This window comes from Kryptolebias marmoratus, linkage group LG6 (assembly GCF_001649575.2).
Source record: "Kryptolebias marmoratus isolate JLee-2015 linkage group LG6, ASM164957v2, whole genome shotgun sequence".
Classification (NCBI taxonomy): domain Eukaryota; kingdom Metazoa; phylum Chordata; class Actinopteri; order Cyprinodontiformes; family Rivulidae; genus Kryptolebias; species Kryptolebias marmoratus.
The window spans coordinates 6,511,057-6,523,885 of NC_051435.1; the positions used below are offsets into that span (position 1 = coordinate 6,511,057).

At 36.0% G+C, this 12,829-nt stretch overlaps 3 protein-coding genes across 5 annotated transcripts; 1 reads left to right on the top strand and 2 right to left on the bottom strand.

Moving 5' to 3' along the window:
• The first annotated feature begins 42 nt into the window (after positions 1-42).
• On the top strand, positions 43-3,667 carry rabl3 (RAB, member of RAS oncogene family-like 3). Its single transcript, XM_017420641.3, has 8 exons — positions 43-139; positions 545-636; positions 987-1,116; positions 1,218-1,332; positions 1,434-1,584; positions 2,101-2,172; positions 2,871-2,909; positions 3,004-3,667. Exons 1-8 carry the CDS (start codon positions 94-96, stop codon positions 3,058-3,060), a joined length of 702 nt encoding a protein of 233 aa, XP_017276130.1. The 5' UTR covers positions 43-93; the 3' UTR covers positions 3,061-3,667.
• On the bottom strand, positions 3,255-5,540 carry LOC108238504 (granzyme B-like). Its single transcript, XM_017420640.3, has 5 exons — positions 5,426-5,540; positions 5,166-5,313; positions 4,328-4,472; positions 3,738-3,998; positions 3,255-3,570 (listed from the first exon to the last, which is right to left on the bottom strand). The coding sequence occupies exons 1-5, from the start codon at positions 5,475-5,477 to the stop codon at positions 3,418-3,420; spliced, it is 759 nt and encodes a 252-aa protein (XP_017276129.1). The 5' UTR covers positions 5,478-5,540; the 3' UTR covers positions 3,255-3,417.
• Positions 5,541-6,376: 836 nt separating this feature from the next.
• Positions 6,377-12,604, bottom strand: LOC108238535 (mast cell protease 4). 3 transcript variants are annotated; one of them, XM_017420672.3, is made up of 7 exons: positions 12,204-12,604; positions 11,872-12,019; positions 11,514-11,658; positions 11,186-11,437; positions 10,911-11,048; positions 7,732-7,879; positions 7,468-7,609 (listed from the first exon to the last, which is right to left on the bottom strand). In XM_017420672.3, exons 1-6 carry the CDS (start codon positions 12,253-12,255, stop codon positions 7,859-7,861), a joined length of 756 nt encoding a protein of 251 aa, XP_017276161.2. In that variant the 5' UTR covers positions 12,256-12,604; the 3' UTR covers positions 7,468-7,609; positions 7,732-7,858. The 3 variants fall into 3 exon arrangements, with proteins under 3 accessions (XP_037831872.1, XP_017276162.1, XP_017276161.2); XM_037975944.1 differs by lacking the exons at positions 11,186-11,437; positions 11,514-11,658; positions 11,872-12,019; positions 12,204-12,604 and adding exons at positions 6,377-6,923; positions 7,004-7,264 and having other exon boundaries at positions 10,911-11,036; XM_017420673.3 differs by lacking the exons at positions 10,911-11,048; positions 11,186-11,437; positions 11,514-11,658; positions 11,872-12,019; positions 12,204-12,604 and adding exons at positions 6,377-6,923; positions 7,004-7,264; positions 7,976-10,898.
• Positions 12,605-12,829: the final 225 nt, after the last annotated feature.

Consider the following 12,829-nt stretch of genomic DNA (forward strand, 5'->3'; position numbering starts at 1 on the left):
ACTGAGTGACGTTTCTTTAACCCAATCAGAGTGCAGAACAGAGTCTGCTGGGTGGGCTTTAAATTTGTTTTTCCGGTTCACTTTATAATAAAAATGGCTACGCTTGATAGAGTAAAAATATTAGTTTTGGGAGATTCCGGTAAGTTACACGTTATTTTCACAATTGACACCCTTTCATTTGTAAACCTCTGTTTAGTTGTAAAAAAATATTTATTCTGTTCGCAGTTTCCCCTGTTTATAAACCCTTTAAATCTTAATCGAGAGGCTGAAACTAGCTGGTCGTTCCGTGTTGTCACCCACAAATGCTCGATTAAAGTTAGGATCTTAAAACTTTTGAAGCTCAGCCTAGCCCACAAACATTTGACTTTTCATAGAAGAAATGCACGATGTTTACGTGAAAGTAAAATTGCAAAAAGACAATCGTTTAGCTTGTAATTGTCCGGCTGGCTTTGAAATGAAATCAAAACAAATTAAATTTAGTCCTAAGGACAGACTACATGCTGAAACACATAACACTGGTTCATTTTGTGTTTGTCCTTCCCAGGGGTGGGGAAGAGTTCCTTGGTTCATCTGCTCTGTCAGAATCAAGTTTTAGGGAATCCCTCCTGGACTGTTGGCTGCTCTGTGGACGTACGGGTAAGCAGGTCCAACATCATTCACGTTTAACTAAATTAAAGTTTGTAACCAGTCTGTGTGTGTCTAATGTGTAGTGCACACATTTAAATGTGGTATGATACATAATACATATTTGTGTCTTTGTTATTGTCATTAAGTATGTGACACCATAGTACAGGAAATCTTAAAATTAAATGTGCTAGAACCAAAGTAGCTTAATGTCTCTGGGTTCTAAAATTTGTTTTCAGGTGTATTTACAGCTTAACATCAGCCCATTATATTATTCAAAGCATCTAAACTGTCCCTCTCATCATACAGATTTATTAAAGGATTACGATAACTGAGATCCCAACATATTTATTCAACTACAGATTCACGACTACAAAGAGGGAACCCCTGATGAGAAAACCTTCTACATTGAACTTTGGGATGTCGGCGGATCTGTTGGCAGTGCCAGCAGCATCAAAAGCACAAGAGCAGTTTTCTACAATTCTGTTAACGGTAAAAGAGGTTTTATATGACTGCGCAAATGATTTTGACATCATAAAGTATATGTTATTTAATGATGTTTTGTTGTTTTTTTTGGGGGGGTCTTTCTTTAGGAATTGTGTTGGTGCATGATTTGACAAATAAGAAATCCTCTCAGAATCTCTACCGCTGGACACTAGAAGCAATATACAAGGATTCCTCTCCAACAGGAATCATCGTCTCAAATGGGTACGTTTTATTCTGTACAACACAAGAAATCCAAACATTTGTTGGTGTCAAGATTACAACTTGTGAAGAGTTACTGATGAGTGTTTCTTTTAATTTTGCAGTGAATATGACAGAGAGCAGTTTGTTGAGAACCCACTGCCTCTGTTGCTGATCGGGACCAAGTTTGATCAGATTCCAGAGAACAAACGGAATGAGGTTCTGACTCGGACGGCCTTCCTGTCTGAAGACTTCAATGCAGAGGAGATCAATCTCGTAGGTCTTCTTGTTTTAAATAACTTGTTTTTTAATCACAATGGAACTAAATTATTAATGCATTCAGAAAGATTAATGTGCATCAAATATATACACTTTGAGTATAAATAAATTCAACAAAGTCCTCGTAATTTTTGCATACTTGTGGCTGTTCTTTGATCAAAGTGTGTGATAAAATTCAGATATAATGTTTATATGCACGATTCTTAAAAAATATTTCTGTAATTGCACTATTTTGAATGAGGAATAAGCAAATCTATTTTTGGTATTTTTAAAAAAAAAAAAAAAAAAAAAACCTTGTAAAGTTCACTTTTGTAAAATTAAAAAAAATAGTTTTGTTTTTCTTTCTTCCAAACACGATTCTATGTGTGTGACTGATTTCGAAACATGTTTTATTGTTTTAATCACTAACACCTCCTACACTTACAACTGTGAGTTGCCACCAAAAAAAAAAAGCAAAAGAATCAGAAAAAGCTGTTCTGGTTTTGTGGCTGAAATAATCTCTTCTTTTCTCAGGACTGCACCAACCCAAAATACCTTGCTGCTGGCACAACAAATGCTGTGAAACTTAGCAGGTTCTATGACAAGGTGAGAAACCCGAGTTCTGCTACGTGTTGTCAGGTGATGCTCGGGTCGGGGCAGACTGTCAAACAGATGATTGTTCACTCACAAACCCTTAAATATTTCCCTTACAGACAGCAGCTTTTGTTCACTGGATTAATGTTTCAGAAACAATGTTCAGATGAAGCGTAAATATTTGTGGTTGAAAGTTTTCATGTAGAGTAAAAAGAACATATCAAAATTTAAATGCAGTATGTATGAGACCGTCGGTTTAAATGAATGTGTACCAACAACACACAGTCATCCCAGCCTCAAAGGCTGCTTTATGAGCAGCAGTTTCGTCACCTCGTGTTCAGCTTTTTAATGCCACTATTTGGATCTTATTGGCCACAAAAATAATGGGATAAAAATATACAGTATATTTCAAAAATTCTCATCCTCTTTTATTCTCCCATATCTGATGCTATAAATGCTCAGCCTTTCTTCAAAGGTCTGCAGAAATGCAAATATTGATGTGACGTATCTCAAAAGTCATCCTCAGATGAATAAAATAAAATCTCAACATAAAATCTTCCTTCTCTGTCCTTTGATCTCTCCCAGAGTTAAAATGTTAAAAACAAATAGCAGTAAAGTTTACCACAGCGAAACAAGATGCTTCATTCAGGATTTAATTGTCAGTGTGAACTTCAAAGTAGCACTAATTTTAAAATCCATCCTCTTCACAGGTAATAGAGAAGAGATATTTCACCAAAGATCCAAGTCAGGTGAGTTTGATTTTTGTTATTTTGTTTTCTGATATTAAATAAAGTGTAAGTTCAAGAGAGCTTATCCCTGTCGTGTATTTTGTTTTCGTTACAGATGGCGGGTTTCACAGACAGAAAGAGATTCAACTTCAAAAGTTTGCACTATGATTAACAGTCATGAATGCACATGCAGTTGTCTGTGGTTTCATTTGTGCATCTGTGGGTTTTTTTATACACTTCATGTCACCTTTGGCTCTCAGAAAACTCCTCCACCACCTGCTGTGACTGGCCCTTGTCGAATTGACTTGTTAAATAGATGATTAAACCCTTTTATAGATAATTTACAAAAGTGCTTAAATAGACACGCAAGAGCAAATTTCTTTTTATTGTAGATTTTGTAATATATATATTATTCATATAATTTTCTGTGGCACATTCAAATCAGTCTTTCTTTCCTCTACAACATTTTTCATCCTCATTTAGCAATCCTTTTATTTCTTAATAAGCAACAAAAAAAGCTGGCATTGCCTTAATTCTGCATCACCTTCTTGATCCAGGAAAGAAAGAAACTGACTTTAGTGAAAACATGAGGATATTTTGGATTATCACATTCATTCAGGGCAGTGTAAGCAGTTAAGCCTTGAAGCTTGGTGTTGCAGATAAGTGGTCCACCAGAATCACCCTAAAGAAAAGGCAGGAGGAAGACTTGATTATAGGCTTTCAAGATATAACACTTGTTTGTTTTAATTGTCACAAATAAAATCAGTTTGTAGAATGTTCTGTGTGTATTTTTGTTCTTTGAAATGTTTGTTTTAATATTTTGAGGCACTTTATGAATTGTTTCATTACCTCACATATTCCTCCCTTCTTCTTGTCGAACTTGGTGCAAATCATACGCAGAGGATGGAAATATTCTCCCCAAGCCTTTCGGCACTCTGAGTCGAATTGTACCTTCTCCGTGGTCTCCTTCAGAACGTTGGAAGTCGGCTTTTTGGGTCCAGTTCTGCCCCAGCCAGCAACAGAACAGTTAACGTTAGCAGGGGTCTTCCCATCCTTCTTTGGTATTCCAATCAGATTGACGTACTTATCCAGTTTAGCATTGGTTCTCAACTGTAAACAAAAACACAGTATAGCTTAAAATGACAGTAGCTGCAATTTCCTTCATTTTTTTTTTACTTATTAGTGATTTATTAAAAAAAAAAAAATCAGATAGGTAAACAGTCTTATGTGTAGGAAGATTTGTGACATTATTCATCCCTTGAGGGACATTTGGTTTATTATTCAACTCTAAGTTTTCATTACATTTAAACATCGATTGTGACTGATAAAATAAACTACACAAAACCACATAGTTGACAGAGATTGATATTATCTTTTTTTTTTTCTTTTTAGGAATTTGTTTTCATAAATGATCTCTTTTTTTCACAGTTTTAGTTTACCTTAAGCAACATAATGTCGTAGTCATATCCCCCAGTGTAATTTGGATGCTGAAAGTATTTTGCCACTTGGAAGAGTTGCTGAGTTTTTTCCTTCTTGCTTCGGTCATGTGCTCCGAGAACCACTGTCATCTCACGTGCATCAGGCCTGAGAAACAAGAATAATTTAGTGCTGTTTAACACCAGTGTTTAGTATTTTAAAATGAACTTAGAGGACATAGCATTTAAAACTCTAGACAGCAATTTCCTTATTTGTTTTATTGCTATCATCAATGTAAAATAATGCAGTATTCATTGTAATAAATTGCAAATTATTTTATGCAGATCTTTAGAAAATTACAGTAATAAAAAGCTGAATATGCTGAGAAAATTTGCATTAATTCAGGGGTTATTACCTGTGACATTAAAGAGACCCTACAGAGCAGATGCAATGGGAATGACTCCTCAGTACTACCACACTGAATTTCATTTTAGTGTTAGACCAAAAACATGCCTGTTAGGCTCATTCGTAACTCTAAATTGTCATTAGATGAGTGAGAGCATGAATGATTGTGGTCCTGTAAAGGACTTGTGACCTGTCCAGGGTGTCCCCCGCCTCTCACACCATGGCTGCTGGAGATAAGCACCAGCTCCCCGTGACCTGGCACGGAAAAGCTGTTAAAGAAAATGGATGGTTGGATCCAAAAATCCACTGAATGGGTCCAACACCAACAAACAGAAAATGTGAAAAAGAAGCAAACTGAACTGCTTACTAAAACAAAGGCGTCCAGCATAAAGCTTCAATTACCGTTTAATAAAAACCGCTTTATGTGGAAACGTTTCTGCTGCCAAACAAACTTACTGTTTGCAGTGGGCTGCAGTTAGAACAAAGTCCTTCCGGATCAGTACCCCACCACATGAATGGTGTCCTTGAAACTGGAGTGATGCCATGTAGGGTCTGGAGTGGCGCTTTGCAACCCGACCACCCACTATGCCACTCTCAGTAGCCCCTTTCATGAAACAAAAAGATCAAATCAGTAAAACCGTCACTGGTAAATTATATATTTTTTGCAAATAAAATTGAAATGTGATGGGTCGCTGCCAATAAAACTAATCTCTTACCAGTGATGGTGACCAGCAGAAGGATGGAGAATAAGCAGCTTGTGTGTATCATGGCTGCACAGAGGAAAAAGTTGAACAGTGTGGTTGTCTGGCCCCCCACCCCACTTTTTATAGTCAACCTACAAATTTGTACGTACAGGAACTTTGTGGGTGGGTGTTCACACTTAGCAAGAGATGCATTCACACCTAACTTACAGAGGTTATTCCTTTACCAGGTTTATCAAGAAACTCAAACTGACATTTGTTTTTGGTACTGAGTCATCAAATACTCTCCAAATTTACCATTGTTTTAATTTTTGGTTAACTGGAAGAGAGTAACTTTTAACTTTATAGCAAATCAGAAATTTAGGTCATGCCCTCTGTGAAATTGTACAAACTTATAATGAGGGGATCTATTTTTTTATTATTTATTCTCAGTAGGTTGTTTTTCCTGTCAGTTTGCTATTGTTACTAGTTAAAGGGTATTTAGGTCGGTTTAACCACAATCCACACAAAGACCCTCACAATTTTCACACCAAACCAAACATTCAGTCCTTCTTCTCTGTTTTTTTCCTGTCCACAATGTGATTTCACTTTCATTGTTCTCAAAAGGCAGACCTAAACTTCCTCTTGCGGACTACTCTTGTTGCAGTGTCAGAATAGCAAAGAATTAGGCCACGTGCTTGGTCCTGACTTTGATTGAATTCTCTTTTTTTATTCTCACATGCTTTTAATAAACATCTTACAGTTTAGATGTTTTAAAACTACTGATGACAAAAGTGTTAACTTATATATTTAAACAAGCTTTTAGTCCACTTGCACAGTGATGTATAACGCCTTAACCTTCAGTCACACAGAACAAAATACATCACATAAGTAGGTGACATTTTTAATACAAGGATTTTTCACAGCAAGGCTAGATAATGTAGAGGAGAGAATAATTTGTCTAGATGAAGATTTGCATGTTCAGTGGGAATGATCTATTTTATATTATGATTTAACATTTGTTTAAACATAGAGTCAAAGGTGTAGTAAGTCTGGCTCTAATTTGAGTTAATTAATTTGCTTGTTAACGGTGTGATGGTTGAATCCTGGTGTTGGTCCACCTGTGTGCATCTGTGGGGTTTGAGGCTTCAAGTCATCTCCTCAGCTTAATGGGACTGATTTAAACCTAAATTTATAACTAGTTGCAGCTAATTTACAAAAAGCCACAAGGAGACACACATACACACGCAACGTCTTTTTATTGTAGAATTTGCAAGTATAAACTTCAATTTTTCTCTTCTATATGCTAAATATTTTTTGACTAAATACTTTCTACAGTTAATTTATTTATTTATGTAATCAAGAGGGGAAAAGTGTTGTCTTATTTTCGCATCACCGTCTTGATCCAGGGAAGAAAGAAGTGAATTTTAGTGAAGACATGGGGATAACTGGAATCATCACAGGCATTTTCAGCAGTGTAAGCAGTTATGCCTTGAAGCTTGGTGTTGCAGATAAGTGGTCCACCAGAATCACCCTAAAGAAACAAACAAAACAAAAGGACATATTTGAAATGTGTTTTTTTTTTCACATTGGGATTCAATAATGTTTAGTTACCTGGCACACCCCTCCGTCCTTTTTGTTAAAGGTAGTACAAATCATATGCTGGGAAATGAAATTTTTTTTCCATATATTTTTGCAATCAACACTAGACAGTGTCTTCTCTGTGGCCTCCTTCAGAAGATTTGAAAGAGGCTTTTCTGGTCCAGTTGTGCCCCAGCCAGCGACATCACAGACAACATTGTCAGGATTTTTTTCATCTTTCTCAAGTAGTTTAAGCGGCTTTACGTACTTATTCAGTTTGGCCTTTTTTTCTAGCTGTAAAAGAAAACCGTACTTTAATGTGTGATTCATAAAAAAATCCCCCTTTAATTTATGTGTCAAAGTTTTGTAAAGGAGAACAGTTTACATTTCTGCACGATCAAATAATGCAGCTTTAACTCTTCAAATTTAAATAAGCAGAAGTTGAATGAAAAACTAAACTAAAGATAATGACATAAGTCTTTATAGTGTTAGTTTACCTTAAGTAACATAATATCATAGTCATATTTGCCATTGAATTTCGGATGTACGTAGTACTTTTTCACATTGATTTTTTGCTGACTTTTCTCCTTTTGGCTGATGTCATGTGCTCCGAGTACCACTGTCATGTCACGATAACAACTGAAAAACAAGGACTAATTATTAATTAAAAAAATTTATCTATATTTTCATTTGATGCTTCTGAATTGTGCCCTTAGGACATAAAAAGCAGAGAATTTGTAGTTGCTGCCAAACACACTCACTCTTTGCAGTGGGCTGCAGTTAGAACATAATCTTTGCAGATAAGAACCCCGCCACACGAGTGTTGCCCATCAACCTGGATCGATGCCATATAGGGTCTGGAGTGCTTCTCTGCAACTTTACCACCTACTATGCCACTTTCAGTGGCCCCTTTTATAAGACAAAAAAGATAAAACTGATAAAAAACAAACAAGGAAATAAATGTACATTTTATGCTGTTAATTAAAAAAGGTCATCTGATCTTACCACTAATGGTGACCAGCAGAAGGACATAAATGATGCAGCTCATTTGCATCATGGCTGCACAAAGGAAAAAGCTGAACAGTCTTGGTTTCTGAACCCCCACCACACCTTTTATAGTCTTACTCTCACCAAAAAACTTTGTGGGCAGGTGTCAAACATGTTCATGCACAAACAAGATGCATTCACACCTTCCTAACTGCTTCAAGTTCAAGACACTACTGTGAAACGATCCCTTAGGCTGGTTTGTCAAGAAACTGTCAAACTGATATTTGTTCTCATTATGTACTTATTGAGACATCAATCATGTCTTTGTTTTATTTTTTTTTATCTATGCATGTATTTATTGGAGTGTGTTAATTTTAAATTACATATCAAATCAGATATTTAGGTTCTGACATGTTGTTCTTTGTGAAAACAGACACAAAGACTCTTATCCTTGTCTTTCTGTGACAACAGCTGTTACTCTAAAGGCTGATCTAAGGGGAAAGGTGTTTGGTCCTCAACCATAATGCACGCATAAAAATCCTTCTTCTATGTTTTTAATTATTATTATTATCAAAATTGTTCTAAATTGATGCTCTGTGACCCTATTTGCACTGCAATACTAGGCAGTTAAAATATCAAAGCTCAAGATTTAATAAATATGTTGACAACAAAGGACCAAACTGCTATTTTTAAGTGACATGCTTGGCCACTTGATGTTAATTCAGTTGGTTATCCACTAGGTGGGGCTCCAGGACACTGTAGTTGCATTCATGTTCACCCTCCTGCATGTATAATCAAAGTTATCTGCACAGTAATCTTAACTAGATAATATCTGCGTCATATTGCCTTCACCTGCAGTCACATACTCATAAAAGAATCACCTAAGTGACATTAACAGTAAAAGGGTGTGGTGGCACTCCACTCGATGCTGTAATGGAGAAATTATTGCATGTGTTTGATTTAAAAACAAAAAGGTTGTGTGTTTGGAGCGAGAATGCTCATATTTCAGCTTCTCTGATCAAACAAAGCTTATGGCTGAAGGTAAAGCAAGTAGCAGCAATTTTCGTTTGAACTGATGCAGCTGCAGATTCACTCATATTAATCAAGGGTGTAGATGGAGAAACAAATCAATTTGACTTTAATTGAAGTAAAGGAGTTTTACTGAGGTCATCATGGTGATATAATGGTTTGAACTGTTGCCAATTAGGAAAAATTGGGTTTTTGCATAAAGTGTGTTTGTTTTTTCTGTTTGTTCTAGTTTCCTCACATAGTCAAGAAATATACATAATAGGCTAATTGGTAATTTTAAATTGGTTTTAGGTGTGAGTTCTGACTGTTGGGATAAGCGGCACCCCCTTGCAACCCTGAGCATTATTAAGCAGATACAGAAAATTGGTAAATGAGAGACACTGATCATATTTACTGATGCAACATTGAGGGTTGAGCAGTAAAATAAAATGCCATAACAATGATGAGAAGTCTATCTTCATTCTTGCAACAGGTTTTCATGGTCACCTGTGTGGTTTTTGCAATGCAGAGGCTTTATTTACACTTCTCGAGAAATGGGAAGAACTCCTCAGTTTCACTAGAAAATAGCAGTTCCTGTCAATATGACCTCACAGGGGTAAAGAACTGGCCAAAACAGCCAGAGCTGATGGAAGGATGGAACATGGAGATTACAGTATCTGTCAGGAACGGTGGAGAATGAGATGAACCCAGAGCGCAGACTCATTTGTTTGAAAAAATAAAAGAAACGCAAACAAAAAGCTGACGGGACAGCAAAACTAAACGTGACAAAAATCCTAAGAAATACAAAAAGGTGAGGCAAGGCAACAATGGGAGACTAGAGACACAAGACGAGAGGAACAACCAGACAACGCATGAAGCTACAAGCGAACAATGAACCAGCAAGTATGTGGAGGAGATGACCGGGTTTAAAATACAGAGGATAATTATGGAAAGTGGGCACAGGTGGGTGATTGCAATGCCACGCAGGTGGAGATGGGCGTGGCAGGTAAACAAGTGCTGATGGAGGACAAATGGACGATGACATAAACGAGCAACAAACAGGAAAACAAGACAATAAACCAATACCAAAAGAATTGTAATGTGAAGAAGAAAAGCCCTTTTTCTTTTAGAATCTGGCTCAAACCTAATTTTACAAAAGTTTAAGTATTAAAACCTTAAGTACTGCATGTCTTTTGAGAGACTTTACATTCTTGCCAAAGACTTTTTGTGTCTAAGACGATATCCATTCATAAATACAGATATCTTCAAATACTTGTCCTTAATTTTATACAGATGCATGCATATTTATATACTTCACAACACTTTACAGGTAAAAATGAACAAAATATATACCATAGACCAAAGTCTGTTTAGTTTTACCTTCACTGTTTCTCATTGGACATAAACAGATGAAATGTCAGAATTTTAATCATTAATTCTTGGGACTTTTTCACCCTAGAGTGAAAATTTTGTTACTAATGTGAACTAAGGTTTAAGTTTAGAGGACATTTCTTCCACAAACATTTTTTATTTATTTATTTTATTTTCACAAACAGAAAGAAGTTTTCCTTTGCACACTTTCACGATGGTCTGTGGTTTTATCTTTGCATATGTGGGTTTTTCTTTTTGCTTCAGGCCACCAGTGACACACAGGAAACAATCCTACCCCCACTGCTTAATGTGACTAACTAACTGACACAAACCTGAACTTAAAGAACTAAATCTCTAACTAGTTGGTAACCCTATGTCAGATGATTTACAAGGCATTAAGCTCCTTTGAGAAATAAAGAGACATATGCAAGCAATATATTTTTATTGTTTTTGATTAACATTTTCTATGCTGGTCTTTTCTTTATAAAAGATTATCTATCTTCTACACTTAAGCTTTTTGGAACTTTTTTTTCATAAGCAGAAAGCAAAAAGTATTGCTTTATTTCTTAGTCACCTTTTTGATCCAGGGAAGAAATGAGCGAACGTTGGTGAAAACATGAGGAAACCTTTGATTTTCACATTTATCTTCAGCAGTGTAAGCAGTAATGCCGTGAAGCTTGGCGTCGCAGATAAGTGGTCCACCAGAGTCACCCTAAAGAAAAGAAGAGATAACACTTTTTTTTTTTTACTAAAAACAGCTTGTATGATATATCAGCAACATTATGTTTTAATTATATACACTGCTTAATTTTGTCACATTTTAATGAATTATATTAACTGATTTATTACCTGGCACACTCCCCCCTTTGACTGAGTGCACATCATATGTTCAGAATTAAAATGTTCTCTCCATAAATTCTTGCATTCACAGGGAAATTGTGTCTTTTCTTTCGTCTCCCTTAGAAGATTTGAAGCAGGGTTTTGGGGTCCAGTTTGGCCCCAACCAGCAACATCACAGGCAACATTGGCAGGGATTTTTTCATCTTCACCAGGTAGTTCAATCTTCCTCACGTACTTGGATTTTTCAATCTTTTTTTGTAGCTGCAAAAGAAACCAGCGCAGTTACTTGGATATCTGATTATCTGAAGAACTTTTATACTTAATAGTTTTACTTTACCTCAAGTAACATAATGTCATAATCAAACCCTCCAGTGTATTTTGGATGCTTATGGTATTTTTCAACTTGGATTTTTTGCTGACTGTCCTCTGCCTGTGAGATGTCATGTGCACCGAGTACCACTGTTATCTCAGGATCCTGAGTCCTGAAAAACATGAACAAATATTTTAGCTTTTTTCAGCATCAGAAATAAAACAGGCTATACATTTAAAACTTCATAGCAATTTTATTTTAAATATATTGCAAATTAAGTTGTGCAAATTGGTATAAATCACAAGTTATACAATTTTCATTAGAAAAGAATAGGTATCTAATATTATTTGTGACCTAAAAAATGTTCTGACATACAACAACTCACTTTCTGCAGTGGGCTGCAGTTAGAACAAATTTATTCTGGATCAGTACCCCACCACATGAATGTTGTCCTTCAATCTGGAGTGATGCCATGTAGGGTCTGGAGTGGGGCTTTGCAACCCGACCACCTACTATGCCGTTCTCAGTCGAGCCTTTCATGAAACCAAAAGGTCAAATCAAAACATTACAGGGAAATAACAGCAATGTTTTGCTACATAAACACAAAATCACAAAAGCAACAGGTATTTCAAAATACTGAAATCTATTTCTATCTTAACCATCTCCTGCAGTGTTACAGTTAAAAATAAATATTTAAAGAAAATAATCAGATATTACCAGTGAGGGTAAACAGCAGAGCCATGCAAACGATGCGACTTGTTTGTATCATGGCTGCGCAGAGGGAGAGGACCAACAGTCTGTGCTTCTAACCTTCCACCCCTTATTTATGGTCAACCTCCAAACTCTCACAAACGGAAACTTGTCATGCAGGAAATAATCATGTTCATGCAGAAGCAAGACATATAGGTAAGGGGAGGAACTCATGTTGTGTTCTCAAGACATGACTGTGAGATGATTAGTTTAGTTGAGAAACCGTCAAACCGTCATTTATTCTGATATGGTATTATTGAGACATCACTCATTTCTTGGTTTTATGCCATGCCTTCCTGTTTTTAATTGGAAGCACTTTAACAGGTAGTGGGGGGCTATATAAATGATTGATTGATTGATTGATTGATTGATTGATTGATTGATTGATTGATTGATTGATTGATTGATTGATTAATTGATTGATTGATTGATTGATTGATTGATTGATTGATTGATTGATTGATTGATTGATTGATTGATTGATTGATTGATTGATTGATTGATTGATTTTATTGTTGTAGTTTTTGATACCAGCTCAGAGTTTTAGGTCCAGACTGCTTGCCTCTGTAAAATAAATTTTTAATGTCATTTAT

Excerpts from the sequence above, each read along its gene's own strand:
- rabl3 (XM_017420641.3), top strand. The coding sequence starts at position 94 with ATGGCTACGCTTGATAGAGTAAAAATATTAGTTTTGGGAGATTCCG. Across the intron at positions 637-986 it reads GCTGCTCTGTGGACGTACGG|ATTCACGACTACAAAGAGGG; the intron begins GTAAGCAGGTCC and ends ATTCAACTACAG. Across the intron at positions 1,333-1,433 it reads GGAATCATCGTCTCAAATGG|TGAATATGACAGAGAGCAGT; the intron begins GTACGTTTTATT and ends TTAATTTTGCAG.
- LOC108238504 (XM_017420640.3), bottom strand. The coding sequence starts at position 5,477 with ATGATACACACAAGCTGCTTATTCTCCATCCTTCTGCTGGTCACCATC. Across the intron at positions 4,473-5,165 it reads ACTGCAGCCCACTGCAAACA|GCCTGATGCACGTGAGATGA; the intron begins GTAAGTTTGTTT and ends CTTGTTTCTCAG. Across the intron at positions 3,999-4,327 it reads ACGACATTATGTTGCTTAAG|TTGAGAACCAATGCTAAACT; the intron begins GTAAACTAAAAC and ends TTTTGTTTACAG.
- LOC108238535 (XM_017420673.3), bottom strand. The coding sequence starts at position 8,027 with ATGATGCAAATGAGCTGCATCATTTATGTCCTTCTGCTGGTCACCATT. Across the intron at positions 7,265-7,467 it reads ATGATATTATGTTACTTAAG|CTAGAAAAAAAGGCCAAACT; the intron begins GTAAACTAACAC and ends TTTCTTTTACAG. Across the intron at positions 6,924-7,003 it reads AGGACGGAGGGGTGTGCCAG|GGTGATTCTGGTGGACCACT; the intron begins GTAACTAAACAT and ends TTGTTTCTTTAG.